Source organism: Meriones unguiculatus, chromosome 10 (assembly GCF_030254825.1).
Source record: "Meriones unguiculatus strain TT.TT164.6M chromosome 10, Bangor_MerUng_6.1, whole genome shotgun sequence".
In the NCBI taxonomy this organism is placed as follows: Eukaryota; Metazoa; Chordata; class Mammalia; order Rodentia; family Muridae; genus Meriones; species Meriones unguiculatus.
The window spans coordinates 33896753-33923116 of record NC_083358.1 but is presented as its reverse complement, the minus strand read 5'-3'; the positions used below and the strand labels follow the sequence as shown (position 1 = coordinate 33923116).

Below are 26364 nucleotides of genomic sequence, written 5' to 3'. Positions count from 1 at the left end.
TGTAAATGAGAGCATGTAATGTACCACTAGGTCAGGCTTTTAGTAGGCCAGGATTAGTTATTCAGAATCTAATGGAAGTGAAATTAATTAGAAGGGGTTACAAACAAACTGATCGCACAGAAACTTGGGAAAAGAAAGGGCAGGCTTGAGGAAAAATGGCCAGCCAGTTTTGCTACTCTCATCTAATTTGCTATTCTTGTTTTACTTTGCTCTGGAAAAAATGAGTTAAGAATCTGAAATGCATTCGATGCAAGAATTAGTGAACTAAAAACTTAAAAAAAAAAAAAGCCTCCATTAGTGATATCCCACCACTCATTAAAGACTAGCATTTAAGCATAGTACCTGAGAAAAGTAGGCTTGAATGAGTAAAGGGATGATACAAGGTAAAATCTGATCATCTCCTTTTGTAAACTGTTATGCTACTTGGTAATCAAAAGTCCAGAAGAGAAGAAAGACAAGGGTAATGTTTTCCTTCCAACAGAAGCTATTACTTTGGACATGGATCCTTTTCTTCACTGTGTGATCCCAAACTTCATCCAAAGCCAAGACTTCCTGGAAGGACTTCAGAAAGAACTCCTGAGCCTGGACTTCCATGAAAAGTACAATGATTTATATAAGTTCCAGCAGGTATTTATTTCCACTACATTAGCCCTTCCTCCCAAAAATCCTTAGGTATAAAATCATTCATTGATGATGGCTGGAGAGATAGTTCAATGGTTAAGAGCACTTTTACTCTCCAGAGGACTCAGGTTCAATTCCCAGTATCGATATCAGGTGGTTCATGAACCTCTCAGATTACCCACATGCAATATCCACAGATAGATACATATACAGACATATAATTAACTTTTTTTTAATTTCATTATTTTTAAGACCCAAGGTTCTAGATTAGGTTTGCTTTAAAATGTCTTCTTCACCTTGGCATTGTTAAGCATTTTTTTCAACATAAGCTTATGGAGTATTAACTGTGTGTGAGTTGCTGTGATATCTATAAGGAAGATTTTTAACAGTTTCTGCCTTCTATCATCCACAGTAATAGAGATGATAGTGGCAGGAATAGTCAAGAAATGCCTTTAAGCTGGTAAGAGCACACCATATACAAAGGATGAAGTGTATTTGGGCTGGTGGCATGGTAAAGAACCTTATATTTGAATGGTAAAGAACCTTATATTTGAATGGTAAAGAACCTTATATTTGAAGATAATGCCATTCAGACTTTTAAGTCCATGTCTTTGCTTTTGTGGCTTGATGCATTGCAGTTGCAATATTCTGTATTGCAATATATCTAGAAGAAAGGGAAAACTTTTTCCTTTAGGGAATAGAAGTACTGGGTTTTGGGGGGGGGGTTGTTTTGTTTCTTTTTTTTTTTTTTTTCTTTTTTTTTTTTTAGTTGTTTTTTGTTTGTTTGGGGGGTTGTTTGAGACAGGGTTTCTCTGTGTAGTCCTGGCTGTCCTCAAACTCAGAGATCTACTTGCTTTTTAAGCTCCTGAGTGCTGGGATTGAAAGGTGTGTCCCACCACAGCTTAGCACTGCTGTTTTGATCCCAAGCCTTGAGTACCCTAAGCACATACTCTACCACTGAGTTGCATCCCCAACTCTCCTTTCTTTTTTGGTGGACAGATAATAAAACAGACAGCATAAAACGACTATCTTGAAATCAGAATTTTCTTTTCTACTCTTAGAAGACAGTCCTGTCTAGCACAGAAATACAAGTCATTGGGTCCCAAGTGTGGAATCATCTTCAATGCTTGGATCATAAACTATCTAAGCTGTCAGGGTTTAAAAATTCAAAAAATGGCTAGAGAGATGGCTCAGCAGTTAAGAGCACTGGCTGCTCTTGCAGAGGACCTGTATTCTACTCATCACACCTATGTGGTTGGCCATACCCATCTATAACTCCAGTCCTAAGGAATCCAGCACCCTCTTCTGGACACAGAGACATCATGTGATACACAGATATACGTGCAGACAAAGCACCAATACATGTCAAATAAAATTAAGATATTTTGAAAACTATAAAAAGATGAAACAGATGAAGATTTATCTTTGCTGTCTTTGCATTTTCCCTTTGATTTTATCTGGAATAAGAGAGTGATTAACTTTTTGGTTTTTTGAGACAGGGTTTCTCTGTGTACCGTTGGCTGCCCTGGACTCTTTTTGTAGACAAGGCTGGCCTCGAACTCACAGAGATTTGCCTGCCTCTGCCTCCCAAATCCTGGGATTACAAGTATGTGCCACTGGGCCTGGTTTAACATCTTATTTTACACTGTTGCTGATCATCTGGTCAGATGACAGTATCCTATCCCACTCTAATTTGTAGACCCTGTACATATGATTGAATTGCCCAAACTAAATACTGGAGTGATGACACACTCATAAAATCTAATCCAAATCAAACTTTTATCCAAGTAAGGCTTATCAGGTTAATGAAAAACCACCCTTATCTGCTGTTATAATTATATCAACTTTTCAACCCTAAGTAATCTCTGATTACTAAATTGAGATATCTGTATGTATGTCTCTGTGTGTGTGTGTGTGTGTGTCTGTCTGTCTGTCTGTCTGTCTGTCTGTCTGACAATGTGGATGTACATGTGTGCCATTTCTCAAGTACCATCCACCTTTATTTTGAATTAGAGTTTCTCACTGACCTGAAGCTTGAGTAGTCTAGGCTGCTGACCAGTGAGCCTAGCATGAGAATATAATCACATGCCACCAGCTTTTTCTCTGGGTTCTGGAAATTGAGCCTAAGTCCTTGTACTTAAAAGGCAAGCATAATGACTAAGCTAGCTCCTCAACCCAGAATGGTTTTTATGTGATGCTGTTTGACAAATGAAAGTATTTTATTAATATGAAGCCAGAATGAGGGACAAACAAAAAATGACTCTGGTGATAGAAAAAAGAGAAAGGCCATTACCTATTGTGAATAATTTTTACATTGCTCACTTTCAGGCAAGATTTCACCTGTATACTTTTTCTTTGCATGTGCTATAAATTTAACAGATAATTAATTGCATCTCTGGCATATTCCAGTGATGTAACACATCTGACATTAGGATCTGTGCAATAGTCTGTATATCTTAAGCATTATTAAGCCATACTATATGACAGCTCAAGTGTTTCAGTCATGAAGTTTTCATTAGGGTGCTGTGAAGGAAGTTTACTACTGTTCTGTTTTACAGATAGAGACTACAAAGTTTTTCCTTCTCTTCTGGATTATTCCCTTTAATATGACAATGATAACAAAAACCTGTTGGAATGTTTTTTTTATTAATATTTTTAAAAGCTATTCATTTAACTTCCCTTTCAGCTTGCTTGTTTTTGGGTTAGTTTGATTTGGCTTTGTTTGTTTGTTTGTTTGTTTGTTTGTTTTGAGACTGGATCTTTAGATACAGCCTGAGCTAGCCTAAATTGTGACAGTCCTCCATCCTCTGCCTCTGAGTGCTGGGATCACAGCCTGTGACATCACACCCATTTAGTACCCTTCTTTAAAAGCTGTCCACACTGCTTCACGTTCTTTGCTCTCGTCCTTTTGTAAGCACATATTATCACACTCTTACCTTTACCAGTCCACTGAAGCTACACTTACTATAGTCACTCTCAGCCTCCACATTAGAAAATATAGTCACTGATATTCTTTTTTTTTTTAATGTGATTTACTTATTTATTTATTTGGTTTTTCATGGAAGGGTTTCTCTGTGTAGCCTTGGCTGTTCTGGACTTGCTTTGTAGACCAGGCTGGGGCTGGCCTCGAACTCACAGAGATCCACCTGCCTCGGCCTCCCAGAGTGCTGGGATTACAGGCGTGCACCACCACACCCAGCTATTCTTTGATTTCTTTCAGGAGACTGACAATACCTGCTATGCTTCAAAGGCAGGTAATCCTTGATCTTTTAGAAGCATTTGTACTCCTTCCTAGAGACATATTTTCACTTTCCTCTCAGGATACCATACTGTCTTAATTATTTTTCTGTTACTGTGAAGAGAAACCATGGCCAAGGCAACTTATAGAAGAAAGCATTTGATGGGGGCTTACAGTGCCAGAGGGTTAGAGTCCATGGCCATGGTAAAGGAGCATGGCAGCAGGCAGGCAGGCTAGAGCAGTGGCTGAGAACCTGAATCTCATTCACAAGCACAAAGCAGAGAGCCCTAACTAGAAATAGTGTTAGCTTTAACATCAAAGCTCACCCTTAGTGACACACCTCCTCCAGCATGGCCAGACCAGATCCTTCCCAGCAGTCCAGCTGGGAACCATACATTTCAATATATGAGCCTATGCCAGTCATTCTCATTCACAACACCATACATACTGCCTTAATTTCCCTTCTCTGACATAGAGCACTTTTTCTCAATCTCCTTATCTGGGTTTTTTCCTGAAAACCAAAATCTTTTAAATTTTTAATATTATTTGGGGAGGCATGGTGGCAGGGTCAGTCAGAGAATAAGTTTGTGGAATTAGGCCTTTCCTTCCAGCTTTACATGGGTTCCATGTAGCAAACTCTGGTCACCATGTTTTTACACAAGCACTTTACACACTTAACCACTCCATATAACCAACTCCCCAATGATGGAGTCCCTCCTAATACCAGAATGCTCAAGCATTTAATATCTGAATTAAGGCTGAACACAGATTTTCCTGGAGTCTCCTAGCTTTCTGTCTCCTCTTGGATGTCTAATAATCTCAAGCTTAGGACCAACACTAAACTACTCTCCTTCCTCTAATTCTGTTGTTCATCTTTAACTCAGATTAAAATGAGTCATTCTTAACTCCTTGGTCACTCTTCATGTCCAGTCCACCAAGGACACTTCCTTCACTGCATCCCAAAACTCCCTATTTCCACCATCAGCAGCATTCATCTTGTCTAAGCTGTCTCTCTCACCATGATTAGCATATTAGTGAGTCTCCTACCTTTACCCACTTGTACAAATGGCACCATTATGTTCTTTTCATAGGTGGATTCAGAAGAATTGTAAAATATGTGTTCCCATAAAAACTTGCTTGTAGATATTCATATAAGTACTGTTTATAGTAGTCTCAATTGGAAGCAACCAGATGTCTATCCACTGATTAATGGGGAAACAAAGGCAGTATTCCCATCTGGAGGAGTATTGATCATAAAAAGGAAGTCAGAGCTACAACATGGATGAACCTTAGAAACATTTTGGTAAATGATAAAAGCCAGAATCTGGGGCCAGTGAGGTGATTCAGCAGGTAGACGTGCATGCTGTTGAGTTTAGAGCCTTAAAAAGCTAGACATGGTGGCAAGCATCAGTAATCTCAAACTCTGGGGAGGTGGGAGGTGGAGGCAGGAAGCCTGTTTGCCAGCTAGCCTGGAGTATGCAGTGTGGTAAAAACGAGAGAAGCCTTACCTCAACAAGGTGGAGGGAGAGAACTGAACCCAGATGCCCTCTGACCGCCACATGTTCACCATGGCACAGCCATACCTACATTTTTACGCACACTAGTACACATACTACTGACGATAAATATAAATAAAAATTTGAAATAGGAAGCCAAACTCCAAATGTTGCATATTATATGATTTCTTTTAAATGTCCGGAATACACAGATAAGCACAAAGCAGCAAGAAATGGATGACACTTCTTAAGAGCTGGCAGTAGAAAGGATGGAGCTGACTGCCTACTAGATAGAAGATTTCATTTTCTAGTGTTAAATTCTGGGTTTATTAAGCATGGTTGGCTGCATCATGAATGCATGAAACCCGTGGAATTATATACTTTCGAGTGATTAAAATGATAGATTTTATACTACGAGGATATTCTCCCAAGATTTTACCTCATTTTCCTCCTTTGCTTGAAACCTAATGACCCATGTACCCTGGGTAAAAGCCAAAGTACATAGATTGGCTCCAGGCCAACATGATGCCTTGCATTAGGCCTTTGAGCCTCATCTCTTGCTCTCCCGCTTGCATTTCCCTGGCAGCTTAGCCACTCTACAGTATTTTGGATACATTTTGTTCCTCCTCATTGACATTTACGTGGTTCCCCCCTTATCATTGCAGACCCTTCACTCTCAGCACAACCCGTTGCTTTTTCTCTGTAGTTTTCCTGTGCACTTGGCGCCTTTATGCTGATAAATTAGCGTTTGTGTTTAATGTATGTGCCCGTCAACAAGCGTAAACCTCTTTGTGGTAACTCCTTAAGTATTTGTTGAGTGAATGAGGTAGAAAGACCCGAAGTCACTTGGCAATGGCAGAGCTGCAAGGTGGGGTAGTCATGTGTCAGACCTGGCACCTCTCTTCAGAGTCTCAGCTCTTAGCCACAGGGTTCTGCTATCAGGTGCTGTCAGACTCCTTACTGTTCCTCTTTTTTTTTTTTTTTTAAGTTTATTTATTTCTTATTTATACAGTGTTCTGTCTGCAGGCCAGAAGGGGGCACCAGATCTCACTATAGATGGTTATGAGCTACCCTGTGGTTCCTGGGAATTGAACTCCGGACCTTTGGGAGAACAGCTAGTGTTCTTAACCTCTGAGCCATCTCTCCAGTCCCCTTACTGTTCTTTTTACAACCAATATACTGTAACAAGGAAATCCCTTTTTTTCTTTATAATCCAGTCTGATGATCTGAAGAAGAGAAAAGAGCCTCATATCTCAGCTTTAAGGTAAACAAGTAATTATATTTATTGGGTGCCAATAAATGTGTTAGGCAGAACTCTGAGTTTTAAATATTTACATAATTGCATTTGATGAAGGAGGCAACACACCCTAAGAAACTAAATAACTACTTCAAGACAACCCAGCAGAAATGAAGAAGCTAAGATACAAATCCCAAGCCTCCGCTTGCCTGCTTGATCACTGGTCATTTCTCCCCTTTCTTCCCTTTCTCTCTCCCTCCCTCCCTCCCTCCCATCCTTTCTATAGCAACAGATTTGGAAGTTGATGATATTAGTTGATTTTTTTCAGAAATGTTTATCCTCCCTCTCCCCCGCAACATTACCATTACATTACTGTTGTACTGGCTATGTTGGCTATGTTGGCCCATTCTGTATAATTGGCAGCTGTGCCTTTAGACATTACAGAATGCTTATGGGGTTTTCTCAGCCAAGCACAATTTGTGAACGTAAGAGAGCATAGGAATGGCATGGCTCCATATGGAGCCATGCTGTGGCATAACAAGCGGTCTTTGTTCCCACTTCTAGGAAACTTCTGTTTGAAGAATTTCGGGCCTGGCTTTCTAAGGTTTCCAGCATTGACCTAGAACCAACCATTGACATGTCCTGTGCTAAATACGAATTCACTGGTAAGGAGGATAAAGCTCTGCTGTGTAAAGATTTCAAGGTTTGAGCTCCACAGTGGTGGAGAGATAGCATCAGTATACCAGTTCACATCAGGGCCTTCCCAGTAAGGACTCAGCCCACATGCAGGAATAGCTGTCATATCAGAAAGGGTAAGGTTCTTTGTGGGTGCATGAGAGCCACTGATCATATTTTCAGAAGAAATTCTCAAACCAACTTGTGTATAGTATTGTAAGACACAAAAGGTGATGCTATGAATTCTGTGCTTAGACTTCTGAAAGTTCCCATCTGCTTTGGTGGTGGTTTTCCTTCACTTTATTTTGTATTTGGTGAGTGAACACAGGAAATGGACCATGTAAATATTAATAATCCCTGTCACCTGCCTTCCCTCTTCAGAGGCTTCTGTTGCCTTCCCCGTCAGAATTCACAGATGTGCACTGGCATGTGTGCGTATTGTTAAATAAAAGGAAATGTTGCTTGGTTTTGCTTTTCTAAATTTCTGTCTGTTTTTTTTTTTTTAATTTATTACAATTTATTCACTTTGTATCCCAGTTGTGGCCCTCCCCTCTCTCCTCCCCTCCCAATCCTGCCCTCCCTCCCTCTTCTTCCCCTATGCCGTTCCCCTAGTCCACTGATAGGGGAGGTCCTCCTCCCTTTCCCTCTGACCCTAGTTTATCAGGGTCAGGTCTCATCAGGAGTGGCTGCATTGTCTTGCTCTGTGGTCTGCTCCCCCCTCAGGGGGAGGTGATCAAAGAGCCAGCCACTGAGTTCATGTCAGAGACAGCCTGTTGGATTCCGCTTGGCTATCATATATGGTCTTGAGGAAGTCTAAAAACATTCTGGAGATAAACTTAGTAATAAAGGTGGAAAATTATTCTGTGTTTTTATAACTTTTTCTTATGCTGTATTTTCTTTGAGACAGTGTCTCACTCTGTAATCCAGCCTGGCCTCAGTCTCACAGAGACCATCTATCTGCTCATCCTCTTTGGTGCTGAGATTATTGGTGTGAGCCACTACTTCCAGCTTTTCTATTTTTAAATTTAAACTAATTTTAAGTGTAAACAAAAGAAGCAGGCATAGCACACATAATTTATTTTCCTGCTTCACTTGAAAGGTGGTTACAGTCCTATGATTCCATAGGCCTAAAGATTTCAGTCATCTCTTTCCCCATGGCAGCAATGAACTTTCAGAGTCAGAAGGTTGACAGGCTAGTGTTGTTCCATCTAATTCATAGGCCTTGTTCACTTGTCACATTTGACCCTTGATGCGAAAGGATCTAGCTGAGGATGGCACACTCCATTCACTTGTCCTATCTATTGAGCCTCCTTTAGTCTAAATAGGGTCTTGGTCTCTTCTGCCCTTCCCCGACCTTGATGCTTCTGAAGATATATAGACAGTTATTTTTTAACAACAACTCCTTCCGTCTGGTTTATCTGGTGTTTCTTTATTATTGGGTGATTCTCTTTGTGTGGGCAAGTGGGCCGTGGGTCATGTATTTGGAAGGACTGTAGTAGTTAGTGCTGAGCTTTCTGTTTCCAAATCCTGCTAGATGGTTCAAAGTGACTCTGTGTCACATTCGTAGACTCTGTGTCATACTCGTAGTGATGTAACCTTGGATGAATTACAGGGAGCCTAGTGTCAGATCGCCCATGCTTTGCCTTCCCCATCAGTGCACAGTTTGTGGCAGAAGCTTTTGTTGTTTGTCTTGCTGCTGGGATTGAACTTAGGGCCTCAACTTGCTAAGCAGGCAGTACCTCTGAGCTGTATCCTCACTCTTTTTCTCCCAACTTTTTTTTTTTTTTGAGTTGGCATCTAGCTTGCCCGGTTGCCTTTGAACCCACCTTGTAGCCTAAATTGGCCTTAAACTTGATTCTCTTGCTCAACCTCTGCAGTAGGCAGGATTGTAAGGCTTTGTTACCAGACCTGACTGTAAGGATTGTGGAAGTCAAGCCAAGAACCTCAGAAATGCTGCTTTAAGATTATGTAATTATACACACACACACACACAAAAGTGTACACATAATACTTATGCATTTATATATACCTATATATCATAGGTACAGGAAACTGAATTCACATTGCTTTCTCCAGTACTAGTTGAATACTACAAAGTTTATTCTAGTTTTTTTTTTCTTATCAGTAATTCCCTCTTTCATTTGTGCAGCACTTAGCTACCATTATCTTCAAAATATTTATTTATTAGACCAATCCCTTCATATATAAATGGCCCCAGTTCACTGTAGCCCTTTGCCGTGTCCCATGCTGCATAGATGCCTGCCTTGCTCAGCTTTAGAAAGTTAAGTTAGGCAGTTAATGAGAACAAGAACAAAGAAATCAGGCCAGGGAGATGGCTTGGTTCAGTGGGTTAAAAGCACTTACCACAAAACCTGACAATCTGAGTTCAATTCCAGGGATCCATACGGTAGAAGGAGAGGACCAACTTTGGAAGTTATCCTCTGATCCACATGTTCCCCTCCTGCCACCAACACACACAATAAATTAAAAAAATTTTAAAGAATAGTGAAGTGTGTATACCAATGAACAGTAATATTCATTAAGGCATTCTTTGAAATAGCCAAGAAATACAAACAAATTAATAGCAAATAGAAATGAAATTAAAGAGAGGGTAAATTGACAATCTACATAGTACAGTAACTGTGCAGCCATTAAAAGTGATGTCAAGTGTGTATACTGATATTTGAAAAAGTCGGCCTACAACCCACCACTCTAGCATACCATTTTTTTAACCGAATACACATATGAGGGGAAAATACTACAAAAATATGTAGAAAAATAGTGTTTGTAATTACATTGTAGATCTCTCTGTATTCCATTATGTTTAAAGTTTTCTATCTTGTATGAGTTTTACTGCCACATTTACAAAAGAGAAGTGTCATTTTAAAATGGCAAGACAGTTAAATCTGGAGTCGGCATGTCAGGGGATTGACTGCAGAAGCAGATAGCAGCCACTGTGTGTGCAGAGATCTAAATTATGTTTAAATGATTGCAGATGCGCTGCTCTGCCATGATGATGAGCTGGAGGGGCGCCGGATCGCCTTCATTCTCTACCTGGTTCCTTCCTGGGACAGGAACTGGGGGGGCACCCTGGACCTTTATGACACTGATGGTAAGATGCACCTTCAGAAGCCACTCCTGAATTCCAAGCAGTTGCCTCAGGACCACCATTCTGACATGTAATGTGTCAAAGGAGAAAGAAACCATGTATTTATCACAGTGACTGCCCCTGGCAGAATTCATGCTAGCTCAACAAGCACCTCTTGAGTTACATTTCAGATTACTTCTCCAGAGACAAAGCGGATTGAGATGAGAAGTAGATCTTGCTTTTGTGTACTGACCATGAAAGGGTAAAAAGCACACCAAGCTACCTGTGCCTATGAGTCTGCTAACAGCAGCCTGTTTGACAAGAGATCAGGGCTTCTGAGTGACTCACCACAGGGTGAGTCCAGGAAAATGAGAACTTAATCTAGTTCTCATCAGTAATAGATGGACATTGTGGTGGAAAGACATGTCACCCACCTAAGCTGGTGAGTTTGAGCAACACGAGTGGAAGGGAGTATGTGGAGAGGTGGAAGAGGCAGCCAGAAGGTGCCAATGATAATGAACCATATTTATGGGTGTCTTCTCTCCTGACGCAGAACACTTGCAGCCAAAGCAGATTGTCAAGTCTCTTATCCCTTCGTGGAACAAACTGGTTTTCTTTGAAGTGTCTCCAGTATCCTTTCACCAGGTAAAGATAGTGAAACAAATGTATAGTGCACTAAGGACCAAGGATCATGTTTTCCGTACTCTCAGTACCTAGTTGTATCAGCTTCCTGTTGGGCCTGCTGTCTCACCAGGTTTTCATGCCTCGCTTGATAGATCTCAAGTTAACATGCCTTGGCTAGTGTCTTCACTCTTCATCCTGGGTTGATGTGCTGCTGGTCTTGCTCTTGCAGGTATCTGAAGTCCTGTCTGAAGAAACATCACGTTTATCTGTAAGTGGCTGGTTTCATGGTCCTTCATTGACCAGGCCTCCCACCTACTTTGAGCCACCAATCCCTCGAAATCCTCACATCCCACAAGATGTAAGCATAAATTACCAGATTTTTTTTATCATACATACTATAGCATATAAGTTGGTTTTCTGATTTTACTATGGTGAGGACCGTGTGAGCTGACATGTATTTTGCAGTACTAGAGATTAAACCAAAGGGCCTTCTATATGCTGACCAAGCATTCTTCCAATGAACTATTCTCAGCCTGTTTTTCTGATGTTAAAATTAGATTTTGCCATTGCTGAAACTAGACTTAGATAAATTTTGATAATGTTTTTCTCAGAGTTTTCTAGTACTTTTTGTCTGATAAGAGAAACATAAAAAAGTAAGGAATGTGGAATAATGGAAAAAGAGAAGCTATACATACTAATAGACCATGGATCTGCTGCTTTTTTGTAAGCATGAAATTTTATACGAGTGGATCAACCCTGCTTATCTGGAAATGGATTATCAAATGCAAATTCAAGAAGAATTTGAGGAAAGGTCTGAAATTCTCTTAAAGGAGTTTCTTAAGGTAGGCTTCCATACCGTGTTTTATATATGTTGTTTTATATGTAATCTTGCAAAAATTGAAAGCACCAAGAGTTATTTTCTTTCTTAGTTCAGATATTTATGTAATTCTCTTCAAATACACAAACTATATTGCTGACAGATATATGAATGACATCCTTGAAACTTTTTTTAAGTTTATTTTTTGTTTTTAAATAAAAACATGTATGTATACACACATGATTGTGGGTGTGCAAGGATGCCAGAAAAGGTCATCAGATCCCTTGGAACTGAAGTTACATGTAGGGGTCCTCTGCAATAAGCACTTTAAGCCACTCACCTGCCTAGGACATATAATGCTCAGGGTGCTCACACACGTTTCTGCCATAAAGGGGACTTGGTACCTAGTTTGTTTTCTTTCTATTCATCTAATTAATATGGTATTCGTTAAGTTTTGAATAGACAGATTGCTATTTATAGTTGATCTAATAGTGAATGTTTGACCATCATGAGGCAACTTGAATAGAGAGCTAACGTCAGAAGTCATGTCCTGGCTCGGGTTTCCCTAACATGAGCCAATCGCTCTCACTGGGTATTCACTGTATTATTGGATACAGTGGGGTTATCCCTGCCTTGCCTTTCTTGCAGAGTTGTGAGAGCTATGTGAGCTAACACTTGCTGATAGAGCACTTGGTGAATACTGTGGGTACATGACTACACATTCCCAAGAGATCTTGCTCCATGAAAAAGGTGAAGGGATTCTGCAAACTGACTCTGTCAGAATTTCACAACTGGCATTGAATGTTAAAGAATTTAAGAGGCATTATATTGTTATAGAAATATAACAACAACTGCCTGTAACTCCATTTCCAGGGAACCCACTGCCTCTTCTGGCCCCCAAGGGCAATGCATAAATGCATAGAAATGCAGGCAAAACACCTATACACCTGTAATAAATAATAAATAAAATTTTAAAGTAAAGCCTCCTATGGATATATTTCTTTAGAAAGCCAGTTTCTTATATTATATTTGACTACTTAAAATTTAAGAGCTTATTAAATTAGACAAGCTGGGACCAAGAGTATAGTAACAATTTTGGAATTTTGTTTTAAAAAACAAACAAACAAACAAAAAGGTTTAAGAATATGTTTTCATTTTGATCCCAGGTGTGAGAATATGGGGCTGTGTCACAGCAGATGACTATGATTTGCCTTGTGCTCTAGCAGGGGTATGATTTTTTTCAGCTGCAGATAGTTTCTGCGATTGTGTGACATTTGGAATTCTGGGGACTTTTAGGGAGTATATAAGTGCTAGGGCCCCAGAGGTGGTGTGTGAGTGTGTGTGTAGGGGGGGGGGGTGTTCATTGTTGGTTGCCATTGGTCACAGTTTTTATTCAGTAATCGTGAACAAAGAAAAAACACAAAGAAGAAATTAGATATTCTGAAGACAAAGTTCAAACTTGCCCCAAGGAACACAACGGCCCTAATCAGCAAGAAGTGGTCTAACAGTAATGTTGCCCCCTTTCCAACCAGTAATCTTTTTCCTTTCTTCTCTAACCTTTTCTCTCTTATCTAGTGTTAGGGAGTTGAAAGGGTGGAAGAAAGGATCCAAGAGTTAGTGTCACTAGAAATTTGAGATTTAGTGATTAGCAATTTAACATAAGTTTTCAACCATTGAGAGCTGGGGAAATGGTTCAGTGAGTAAGACCATTTGTTTCATGAATGCAGATCTAAGCTCAGGTCCCCAGCACCCATGTGTTCGTGTGTTTGTTTGCTTCTTTTCTGAGGCTAGAGACTAGAGGGTTGCTGGAATTGCTGGCCGCCTACCTAGTGGGGAGAGGGTCTGGGAGCACAAGCTTCAGGTTCAGTGAGTGAGCCTGCCTGGATGAGCTCCTTCTCTGGCTTATACACACCCACCATGCATGGGTGCATGTTTTCATGTGCTCACAGTCCCATTCATCACATGCATATGTGCAAATAAAAATCATCAATGATGAATTTACAAACATGGAATAGCCCAATGGCATTTGACTCTCTTTGCTAAAGCTGCTGCAGAGATCTTGTATGAAAAAGAAAATATTCAGCCAGGCACAGTAGCACACACCTGGACTCCCAGCACTCAGGGAGACCTCTATGAGTTCAAGGCCAGCCAGATCTACAAAGTGAGTCCAGGACAGCCAATGCCACACAGAGAAACCCTGTCTTAAAAAAAGAAAGGAAGGAAAAAAGAAAGAAGGAAGGAAGGAAGGAAGGAAGGAAGGAAGGAAGGAAGGAAGGAAGGAAAGAAAGAAAGAAAGAGAGAAAGAGAGAAAGAGAGAAAGAGAGAAAGAAAGAGGAAGGGAAGGGAAGGGAAGGGAAGGGAAGGGAAGGGAAGGGAAGGGAAGGGAAGGGAAGGGAAGGGAAGGGAAAGGAAGGGAAGGGAAAGGAAGGGGAAAAGAAAAAAAAAAGGAAAGGAAAGCTGATATTCTACAGAGCTACTTCTCCTGCTAGAATAGTGAGGGGTTGCAGGAAGACTTGCTAACTTTTTTATTTGCTTTTTTTCCAGCCTGAAAAATTTGCAAAGGTCTGTGAAGCCTTGGAGAAAGGAGATGTGGAATGGAATAGCCGTGGTCCCCCAAACAAAAGGTAGAGGTCACCATGACAGGTGATTCCATCTGTGCTCATCAACTCCCTTCATCAGCATTAGCTCATCTCCAGTAGGATACTTGCCTTAACATTTACTTCCCCAGGACATGCTGTAGTAAGGCCTAGCAAAGTCTCACTGTTCTGATAATGGTACCATCATTTAGCGAGAAAGGTTCAAAGCTGATTACCAGCTTTGATTGCATGGGTAATCTCACATGTGGGGCTGAGGAACTTACCATTGCTGCTTTTCAGGTATTATGAAAAAGCGGAAGAAAATAATCTCCCTGACATACTGAAGGAGTGCATGGGCTTGTTTCGCTCAGAGGCGCTGTTCTTGCTGCTCTCCAACTTCACTGGCCTGAAGCTTCACTTCTTGGCCCCTTCAGAAGAAGATGAAGCTGACGACAAAGGAGAGGAAGAAGCAGCCTCTTCTACTGATGCCACTGAAGAAGGGACTAGCCAAAGCCCTTCAAGGTCTGAGAAAAATCAGGCAGCTGTTGGCAGCCATAGTGAAGAGAGTGGTGAACAGGCAGACCTGGAACTACAGGAAGATGAAGCAAAGAAAGGTAAGCTGGTGTTAGGGCTCACCTTTATTTTTACCTGAAACCATTCTGCATTCAGATAGTTGCCAGACGCAAATGATTTATCCTTATCCATGTAACAAATCCTTCCTGAACATCTACTATTGCACTATCTCCACCTCAGGAACAGGAGAAAAAAAAAAAAAAACAAAGTCAGCTCTCCTGGATCTTGAGGTTTTTCTAGGAGATGTCAGAGGTCAGATTTACACACAGAAAACAAGCACCAAACAATGCTTACACACCATTTTATGTTTATTTCCATCTTACCCGCTGCTAGTGTCCTCACTCTAATAAAATGTACTAACTGTTCTTTTCCTGAAAATGCTCTTCCTTCATTTCTTCTTATTCAGCTCTGAGCAGTGGCACTTCCTCACAGAAGCTTTTCCATATCACCATCTCCCCTGAAGCTGCTCAGTCATAGCCATTACAACGCTGTGTGCATTCTGCCACTGTCTCTGAATTCACATGCTGCCATAATTCCTGCATTCCTGTGTGCATCAGTTCTGTTGTGTCTAGAGTAATTTAGAATTTTGTGTGTTAGGAGTCATCTATCCCCTTTGGCTTTTCACAATCTTTTTGTCTTCTGCATAGTTCCCTGGACCCTGAATAGAGGGTTTGATGAAGACATCTCACTTGGGACTGAGTGTTACAAAATCTCTCAGTCACTCCATATTGTCCAGGCATTGATCTATAGGAGTAGCAGAATACCATTAGGAGTCATTTTATTGATATGTTCCTTTAGCAGAACAGTAATACTTGGTTTTCCCTTAGACCTGTGGTCTATCCACTCTTGGGTTTTGGGCCATCTCCACAGTGTCAGTCATGGATTCCATCCTGTGGAGTAGACCTTAAATCCCATCAGAGAGTGGTTGGTTGGTTGGTTGGTTACTCCCACAGTTTGTGCCACTATTATAGTGGCACATCTTGCAAACAGATCACCCTTGTAGATCACAGAGTTTTGTGGCTGGGTTAATGGTTACCCTTTCTTCTCTGATAGCATGCAGAGTTCCTTCCAGTACCATGAACATTATTAAACAGGGGTGAAGCATCTAATTAGGCACCAGCTTGACTTTTCCATGTTCAGTGAGATAGGTAAATGCTCTCTTTAGTAATAGAACCTTACCTTCAGCTTGTGGAGAGTGACCAGTAGCCTGAGATGTTTGGGCATTTCCATGGAGATGCTTTGGCCAGAGACTCAGCTGGATGTAATCCATTTCTGGCACTGAAGGTTTTACTTGGTGGCAAAAGATGTCTAGTTTGGATATTGTCTACTCCATTCTTGTTGACTCCATTTATATTTCTTGCATATATTTTTCTATCTTAAACTTCTAGCCAGGCATGGTGGCACACACCTTTAATCTCAGTACTCAGGGAAGCAGAGGCAGAGGCAGGCTGATCGTTGTGAGTTCGACGCCAGCCTGGCCTGCCAAGCAAGTCCAGGACAGCCAAGGCTACAAACAGAAACCTGTCCCAAAAAAAAAAAAAAAGAAACTTCTACAGTAGTAGGTTCCTTATGATCCCTCAAATGTCCCTTAGTGTAAGTTGTCCCTCCCCATATCTCCAGTGATCCAGTCTCCTCTTCCTTTTAGTCCCTCACTCTACCTAATCTCTATGGTTATGTTATATGTGTTGCAGCATCAAATGCTTAAAAGATGGCACACAGTACTTGTCTATTGGGGCCTAGTTTACCTCACCCAGGATGATTTGTTTCAAGCTCTATCCACTTACCTGTAAATTTCATAATTACATTTTTAACAGCTAAGTAATATTCCATTGTGTAAATGTGCCACATTTCCATTTTCTAGTTATTGGTTAATAGACATGTAGACTGTTCCCAATTTCTGGAAATTTAGGGCAGAGCAGCAGTGAACATGAATGAGTAATATATCTCAAGTAGAAGGTAGAGTCCTTTGGGTATATGCCCAAGAGTAGGAGCAAGTTCTCTCTCTCTCTCTCTCCCCCCCCTCCCTCCCTCTCTCTCCCCGAGACAAGGTTTCTCTGTGTAGTCTTGGCTGTTCTAGGCTCACTTTGTAGACAAGGCTGGCCTCAAATCACAGGAGGGCCTGCCTCTGCCTCCCAGGAGGGCTGGGATTTCAGGCTTGTGCCACCCGCCATCGACTGGCTATTAGTAGCAATCTTGAGGTAGGTCTATTCCCAGCTTTCTGAGGAACTGCCACACTGATTTTCATGGTGGCTGTACAAGTTTGCACTTTCGCCTCCAATGAATAATGTTCTCTTTTCCTCACATCCTTGACAGCATGCGCTATCATTAGTTTTCTTGCTCTTGACCATTCTGAATGGTATAAGGTGAAAATCTCAAAGTAGTTTTTATTTTCTGTTTCCTGATGACTAAGGATGATAAATATTTCTCTTTCTTAACCATCTATGTTTCATCCTTTGAGAACACTTGGCTTAGTTCTGTACCTTGCATTTGGTGCATAAATATCCTCTTTGTGGATTTTTCCTTTGAGTTTTTAGTGTCCTTCCCTATGTCTTCTGATTTGTTTGGGTTTGAAATCTCTTTTGTCAGATACTAAAATGGCTACACCTGCTTTCTTCTCAACTCCATTTGCTTAGAATATCTTTTTTCATCCTTTTACCCTGAGGTGATAGATATCCTTAATAGTTTAGTATGTTTCTTGAAGGCAGTAGGAAGATGTATCCTGTTTCCCCATCCATTCTTTTAGTTTGTGTCTTTTTAGGAAGAATTGAGACCATTGATATTAAGAGTTATCAATGAGCAGTGTTTATTGATTCCTATTATTTGTTATGGTGTGTGTGTGTGTGTGTGTGTGTGTGTGTGTGTGTGTTTTCCCTTCTCTCAATTGACTATCTGAAATTATCTACTTCTTGTTTTTCTGTGTATGGTTAACCTCTTCAAACTGAAGTTTTTGTTCTGATGCCTTTGATAGAGCTGAATTAGTAGGTAAGCACTACTTAAATTCAGTTTTTATCATGGAATATCTTATTTTCTCCACCTATGGTGATTGATAGTTTTGTTGGGTATAGTAATCTGGGCTGCCATCTGTGGTCTCAAAGAGTTTGTAGAACATTCATTCGGGCCCTTTGGGCTTTTAGAGTCTCCACTGGTATGTTAGGTGTTATTCTGTTGGGCCTGCCATTGTATGTTGCTTAGTCTTTTTCCCTTGCAGTTTTTAATATTTTTTCTTTGTTCTGTATATTTAGTGTTTTGATTATTATGCATCATGTGGAATTTTTCTGGTCCTGTTTATTTGGTGATCTATATGCATCTTGTACCTTTATAGGCATTTCCTTCTTTACATTGGAAAATTTTTTTTCTATGATTTTTGTGGAAAATATTTTGTTTTTGACCTGAATTTCTTCTCCTTTCTCTATTATTATTTGTAGATTTGATCTTTTCATAATGTGCTATGTTTCCTGGTTGTTGTATGCCTAGAATTGTTTGCATGGTTGGTTGTTTTTTTGAGTCAGAGTTTCCAGGCTTGGCTGTCTTGGAACTCACTCTGTAGACCAGACTAGCCTCAGACTCACAAAGATCTGCCTGCGCCTGCCTGCCAGGTGCTGGGATTAAAGTTGTACACACCACCGCCAGGTGTGTCTGAATTTATTTCGGATTTAACATTTTCTTTGAGGTATCAATTTTTTCCACTTTGTCTTTGGGGCCTGGAAGTTTGTCTCTTCCATGTATTATACTCTATTGGTGAAGCTTGTCTCTGAGGTTTTTGTTTGACTTTCAAAATTTTTCCTTTCCAGTTTTTCAGATTGGGTTTTCTTTAATTATTCTATTTCAACTTTCATGTTTTTGAACTGTTTTTATTATTTCTTTCCACTGTTTCTTTGTATTTTTGTAGACTTCATTAAAAGATTTAATCATATATTCTTTAAGGTCCTTGAACAATTTCATAATTGAAGTCCTTGTCTCGTTCTTCAGCTATATAGTATCTCTTAGACTCTGCTGTAGTAGGATTACTGGGTTCTGGTGCAGGCATTTGGTCTTGACTCTCCATGTTTGTATCTTTGTGCTGGTGTTTAAGCATCTGTAGTTAAGATTGAAGTGATTGGGGGGCTAGAGAGATGGCTCAGTGGTCAAGAGCACTGTCTGCTCTTCCAAAGGACCTGGGTTCAATTCCTAGCACCCACATGGCAGCTCAAAACTCTCTGTAATGCCAATTCCAACGGATCTGACACCTTCACACTAATACACATAAAATAAAATTAAATAAATTAAAAAAAAAGGTTGAAGTGATTGTAGGTGTTGATATTTGGTCTTGTCTTTGATGGATGGGTATTCCATTTCTTGGTTTCTGTTGTCCTCCCTGGCTCTTGGGAAAGAGTGTAGAGAGTGCTTCTGCAGGTCAATGGGTGACAGAGAGGAACTGTGGGAAAGAGCTAGGGCATCCTGTCCATACCAAGAAGCAGGGTCCTCAGGGAGTGTGGGGGGAGCGCCTCTTGCAAGTAGGCTGCAGTAGGACAGAGATTATATCTGGAAAGACAAGGATGAAAGGGTTAGGGGACCCTGGGTCTGTACCAAGAGTTGGAGTCCTCCGTGAATGGAGGTGGGGTGAAAGAAGGGGTTGCTGCAGGCAGGCTGTTGCAGGTTGAAGGTGAGTGGAGAGAATATAATAGAGACCAGAAAGGAGAGTGAAAATCTGCTTACTTGAGTCCCATACTGGTGTGCTCACTGGGAATCCCAGGCAGAAGGTGTTTCTAGGTGTCTGCAGCTGACATAAAGGAATGTGGTCAGAGTAGAAGGGAGGGCCGACAGGGTCCTCAGGAAGGCGCTAAGCAAGAGGCAGTGGTGTCCCCCACAGAATTCATCTTACTTTAAACTTTGTAAAATGTTTTGTAATTTTGTGGTTCTTGCTTTTCTGGCACTGGGAATGGAACCTAAGATATGGCCATGCCACACAAGCATTATACCACTGAACTCTATCTCTAACCCATGGGCTCTATGAAATACTTTACTGCTCAAAGCTGGGTGTGATGGTACATTTGTAATCTCATAATTTCGGAAGCAACACCATCTCAGCAGAGAAAGATTAAAACTCAACCTTTCCCTCACTAAATACTAAGACCTAATAACTTCTGAGTGTTACAAGACCTTACGGTTGGCCTTGCAGTCAAGCATTTGTATTAAAGTTGTAAAAAATTTGCTGGGCATTATTTTGTGTTTTCTTAGAATCGAGTGTCCCCATGTGCCAGGGGGAGCTGAGGCACTGGAAGACTGGTCACTACACTTTAGTCCACGACAACAACAAGACTGAGTTCGCCTTGGACCTGTTTCTTTACTGTGGCTGTGAAGGTAGGAAGGACCAAGGTGATGAATTGTCTCCTTAGTTTAGGCAGGCTCTCCTGAGGGACTCTTTCCAACTGATCCAATCATAAGTCCTTTCCTGTGACCACGGTCTCAGAATTCTAAAGGATGTTGGGGATGGTGAATTTCAGTCTCCCCAAATAAGATTTACATCTGGGTATAGAAAGGCAAACCATACCTTATTTTTTCCCTAAATCTCCATCACAACCATGGAGTCCATGATTTTTCAATATAATTGCCCTTATCAGTATGGCTAACATTTAATTCCTTTAGTTCTCTCTTTCAGTGTTAGTAAGTCTGTGTTTCAGTTCGGCTGTCTGGAAAATTGGACATTTAATGGGAAGGGAATCCATAATAGCAGATGCTGAACTTCAATACAAAAGTCACAGAGCCCTTGCTGCTCAGCAGGTAGTCTTCTTGCAGTGGGAGCTCAGTGCTGTTTGTCTTTCCCTTGTCAGGCTGGGAGCCAGAATATGGCGGCTTTACTTCCTACATTGCTAAAGGTGAAGATGAAGAGGTAAGTGGCCTCTTTCTCCTAGCAAGTTTTCCTTTCTAGTTCTTTAAAAAGTTCTGTTTTTTAGACACCTGATAATTTATTTACTTATTGGTTTTGATTTTGGTTTTTTGAGGCAAGGTCTTACTATCTGCCCAGGCTAGCCTAGAACTCTGTCACCCAGACTAGCCTCATACTTGCCACAATACTCCTGCCTCCATCAACCAAGTGCTGTCATTACAGGTATGAGCCACCACAACTGGCAAGATATACAAATTTTATTACCTCTCTCAGTGTTTTTAGCTGATAAATCCATGTTGGCCTCCTTCAAGATGGCTCTAATTTTACAGGAAATACTCCGCTTGCAATAAAGCTGTGAAAGGAAAACCAACACATATTTTCCTACGTTACATAGAACCTTTAAGTTAAGAGGCTCTTGCTCACTAATCTTTCTAGGTAGCTGATAACAAATGCTTTTCTGAGTATGTGCTAGTGAGGATGAGCCTGTTGGAAAGTGTCTTCACAGAGAAAAGCGTATCTCTTAATAAATCTTTGAAACCTCATCCCCAGCGTAAATACCCACCATGGAAACCACTTGGTGTGTGGGAATCTCTGCAGAGCTGGGAACGAGCTCTATGTTCTGATTTGTCTCGTGTTTCCCATTTCAGCTGCTCCTAGTGAATCCAGAAAACAATTCTTTGGCATTGGTCTACAGAGACAGAGAGACTCTGAGGTTTGTGAAGCACATTAACCACCGAAGCCTGGAGCAAAAGAAAACTTGCCCAAACAGAAGTGGCTTCTGGGACTTTGCGTTCGTCTATTATGAGTAACAGGATTGGGCAAAGCCAACTACCATTCACTTCATCCGTGCTGGGAAACCTGGAGTCTTCATGGAGGAAGAAAAGCATGCAGGCTAACAGTGTCCTCAAAACGGACTGTCCCTGCTGGGCGTGCTGGTGCACATCTTAATGCCCTTCCACTTCCTAGGTCAGTGTGGTCTACAGAGGCCCCAAGCAAAAGTTGGTCATTCTATATAGAACGCATGATTGTCCTCAACCTGGACACTGATCTGGAGTGATGTACTTATGCCTTGGTTTTGGGTTTCATGACTTTATTTGTTTTATGTATGTGAGTGCTCTGTCTGCATGTACACTGCATGCCAGAAGAGGGCATCAGATTCCAGTATAGATGGTTGTGAGCCATCATTTGGTTGCTGGGAATTGAACTCAGGACTTCTGGAAGAGCAGACAGAGCTCTTATCTGATGAGCCATCTCTCCAGCCCATTCCTTGGGTTGTTTGTTTGTTTGAGGTTTTTTGTTGTTGTTTTAAGTTTTCCCCACTCCATTGAATTCTTTTGATTACATAGTGACTGCCTCAGCAACTTTCTAACTTGGATGATTTTTTTAAATTATGGTAACAAATATAACACAAAATTTAGCAAAGTAACTTTTTTTGTTCTTTAGTTTGAGGTTTTTGTTTTGTTTATCTTTTGATGGGGTTTTACCTTGTAGCCCAGGCTAGCTCTGAACTACTGACCCTTCCATCTCACCCTCCCAAATACTGGTTACAGGCATGAGCCATCATAACCCATCAGTGCTTGCATGTATAGGTCGGTGGAATTGAGCATAGTGACAGTGCTTCAAAGCTGCCTTCACTGCCATATGGAGAGTATCCCCATCCAAATGTGATGTGAAATTCCATTGAACAGTCAGTCTCCACTTGCTTTTGCCTCTTTTCTAGTAATCTGACATGTTAGTGAATCAGATATTTATCCCTTCGTAATTGGCTTGCTTCACTTAGCACGAAGCCTCAGTGTTCATTGGTGTTTCCAATATTTTTCTTTCTCACTCATAAGTGGCGGTAGAAACATTTGTAATCCTCTTCATCACTGAGTTTGAAGGTTGTGACACAGGCTGAGTCATGACTCTGCTCCCCGCTGAGGGCTGAGTTCCACCCTGTCAGTCAGGATAAGGTAGACTCAGGTGGGTAGTGTTGTTCCCTTGGGAAAGGTCTGGCTGAAAACTAACATGGCCTCAGGGATTATGCCGCTGATAGAGGACAGGCTGCTTACCGCCCTCTGTATTTATTCTCAAGAGTCGACCACCTTCTAAACCTGGCGCTGTGGCTCCTGTGAGTCTAGCCCCAGTGACAAACCCAATGCGAAAAGACAGAGTCGGAACTGCAAGAAGTCCGTCCTCCTTTTGCTTGCATTGTTCTCCGCCAGCTGCTCCATGGGGCTGTGGCACCGCTCTTCCCACTGTGGGAGTATGCATGATGGCTGAAAGATGATCTCACACTTCCCCACACCATGCCCATTTACCACTTTCTCGTTTTCTGAGTATCCTTACAGGTTTCAGTGTAGACTTTACTTATTAATAGAAAAGTGCTGGCCCTTTCAGTTTCTCATTCTCTTCTTTTTCACTTCCTAAAAGTCCATCCAGATACCATCTGTCTTTCGGGTTGCTGGGTTTCAATTTATTTACCCCATTTATTTAACATTCATTGCCATTAGGATACATACAAGTTTTACATGTTCTGATATTAATCATAAAACAAAGTAATTTTTAAATAATGAGATGAGAATATCCAGACCAAAACTGAGGAGCCATACTTTAATCCCAGCTTTTGGAAAGTAGAGGCAAGAGGATCAAGAGTTCATTACTATCTTCAGCCACACTGTGAGTTGAAGGCCAGCCTGGGCAAGAGTATTCCTTGTCTCAGAAACAAAGAGTGGTGGCACATGTCTTTATCCCAGCACTCAGAAGGCAGAGGCAGGCAGATCTCTGTGAGTTCAAGGACAGCCAGAGCTACATAGTGAGACCTTGATTCAAAAAACAAAGACCGTCCAGACCGTTTTACAATTGTCTTCTGTGATGGGCTGTTTGTTGTCCATGCATACTGTTTTAGACTCCACAGCAGTTTAAACCAAAGAGTAGTGCTCCAGGAGGACTACACACACTTTGTTGCTAACAGTTAATTCTGAAGCTTCTCTTTTCCGAACTGCTGCAGACTAATGGCAGGCTTGTGCTCCCTTCTCGCTCCTCATACCCATACCTTGCTATACATACTTCAATCATTCTTGCTTCCTTTTTCCTTGTTCTGTTTTTTGTTTGTTTGTTTGTTTTTTCTGAGACAGGAACTCACTTTGCAGTCCAGGCTGACCTACTGAAGGTTTTCCTGCCTACGGCTCCTACATTCGAGGATTACAGGGATGTGCCACTACCTCCAGCTCCCCTTGCTTTTTTATGTGTCCTCATGAGTGGAAGAGGAAAAATGAGTTGAACTAATACTTTGTCAGTGGGTTAGCTCTAGGAAGAGCCAGGAAGTATTAAGACAATGAAAGCATCATGTGAGGCAAAGCTTGTTTCGCTTAGCACTCTCCAGCAGCACCCAGCTTTTCCCGTTCTGGGGACCTGAGTCGACATCTTTACTGTTTTGTGTGGAATATGCTCTGTCACCACGGGGCCTTTACAAGACTGGATTGAAGTGCCTGAGTGGAAAGAATTCTGAAGGGTCTTCTTGTCTTTGCAGAGCCTTGTGGCCTGCAAGAACAATAGAACCGACACATTGCTTTTCTGTTATGATGACACAGTTACTGAGAAGCTGCTGTTTTCAGTTGTCATGTGCCACATTATTGATGTCCCAGGTAGATAAACGGCATATATGACTTATGGGCCCATAAGTCTACAATGGAAATGAAAGACTCCTCCAAATCACTCATAGTCATGGTGACATCAGTGAGAATAGACCAGCTGTGCTGCTGCTGCATGAGAGCACGACGCACTCAGCTGTGCCTGGAACTGTCCATCACAGGCCACCACTTTGTGCGCTCAGTACACAGTACCTGCTCTGTACACTGCTGTCAGGGCATTGACTCCTGGGTGGCTTCAGGCAGATCCTTCACAAGGTATTCCACAGAAAGGCATGGCTGTTGGGCTGCCATTTACTTCTGTGCCTGTTTCTGCCCCTGAAGACCACAGTGAAACAGAGTGCATTCCTGGAATGCAGTGATGATAATGATAATCAGGAGTGAGTGAGTCTGGGCCAGTGTGTGTGTGTGTGTGTGTGTCTTAGTTTTTAACAAAAAGAAAAAATTCAGAAAGTTAAAAAAATGAAAACTTAAAGGAAATATTTTTGTACAGCTATAAAAATATAAAGTTCTTAAGTCAAAGTTATAAAAAAACTTTAAAGAAGTTCTATTATACAAGCTAAGGCTATTGAAAATAGAGTATTTTTAACATGTACAGGTTGAACGCCTACAAGCTTCCGCCTTGTCTGTCCAAGCATACTGTCACATTTGCACAGTGAATGTGCCTCACCTCACAGCTCTGCTTCATTCCTGACCCTAACTGATTGCTGCTTTGGTCAGGGCAAAAAGGAAAATGTGGACTCATAGTACCTCTTTTTGATAAAACGCTATGCATTTCCTGTGTGACCAAAGGCATGTCTCTTAATAGTGAGCCTCTAACTATTTTATTTTCTTATTTATTGGTGTTTTTGGGAATGGTCTCTGTGTATACTCTCGTTCCCTAAATGCTGAGATTGCAGAAGTACACCACTGTGTCCTGCTGTGAACCTCCAGTTCTTGTAACTCCTTTTTCTAAGGTAAATTTCCCTGCAAAGTAACAGCTTTCTACCTTTTCAGATTATATAAGCAGTGCATGTTCAGTGTTGAGAAATTAAACCCATGTGGACAAATACAAAGGTCACTTGAAATCCCATCACCCTGTGACGACTTGTTGCTTTCAGCGCGTCAGTGTGGCTCCCTGCCCTGTATTAGAAAGCATGACTCCCCTTTGTTCTCTCGTGCCCATTGCTCCTCTTGGGTAAATACAAGATCCTAGGGCAGCTTGTCAGGCAGGGCTCTGAGGAAGTGACTACAGGCCGCCACTATATACAAGAATGAAAATAGTTACCTGTGTGGGTCTTTAAGTGTGTCTCTTTCAGGTCTCTTATGAATGAAAACCAGCAGCCAGAGATGCATTTGGAAATCTGTCATGCAGCTAATGCTACCCCAACTGACAGACTGCCTTTAAATTTATTTTTCCTTAATATAAATTTGTTTACACACAACTTTGAATGATTTTTTTTTAATGAATGTATTTTTTGTTTTCCCACAAAATAAAGATGTTTTGTGCATTTCTGCTATGGTGGTAACTTATAATCAACAAGGACCAGTTTAATTTATTTTATTTTATTTGGTAGAAGCAGGGGTGTAGATTGTAGATTTATTAATATCTTTATCTCTCAGCAGCACTATGTAAAATTTGGTCTTAATCTTCTATGATACTCTAGTTTTACTTTTTTACAATTGATTTATTTTTTTTATTCACTTTACATCTTGGTTGTAGCCCCTTCCCTCCTCTCCTCCCATCTTCTTCCCTCTTCCTCCCTTTTCCCCCCTCATCTCTTCCTCAGAAAAAGGGAGCTCCCTTCCCCATCCACCCCAGCTCCTGAGGTTGCATCAGGACTGAGCATGTCCTCTTCCTCTGTGGCTTGGTAAGGTGGTCCCACCAGGGGAGAGGTGTAATGCCCAATCAATGCCTGGCCCAACCAAAGACCTATCCGATGGG

At 41.2% G+C, this 26364-nt stretch overlaps 1 protein-coding gene across 2 annotated transcripts in view; it reads left to right on the top strand.

Annotated features, from left to right (window-relative positions):
• Positions 1-25930, top strand: part of Ogfod1 (2-oxoglutarate and iron dependent oxygenase domain containing 1) — a 53993-nt gene extending 28063 nt beyond the window's left edge. For both annotated transcript variants that reach the window (XM_021657447.2, XM_021657445.2), the window contains exons 2-13: positions 482-627; positions 6573-6619; positions 7157-7257; positions 10263-10379; positions 10909-11000; positions 11209-11337; positions 11708-11821; positions 14341-14420; positions 14673-14986; positions 20163-20285; positions 20756-20814; positions 21459-25930. In XM_021657447.2, the coding sequence (XP_021513122.1) occupies positions 499-627; positions 6573-6619; positions 7157-7257; positions 10263-10379; positions 10909-11000; positions 11209-11337; positions 11708-11821; positions 14341-14420; positions 14673-14986; positions 20163-20285; positions 20756-20814; positions 21459-21620 (1467 nt within the window). In that variant the 5' untranslated portion in view covers positions 482-498 and the 3' untranslated portion in view covers positions 21621-25930. The remainder of the gene's footprint in view (positions 1-481; positions 628-6572; positions 6620-7156; positions 7258-10262; positions 10380-10908; positions 11001-11208; positions 11338-11707; positions 11822-14340; positions 14421-14672; positions 14987-20162; positions 20286-20755; positions 20815-21458) is intronic.
• The last annotated feature ends 434 nt before the right edge of the window (positions 25931-26364 follow it).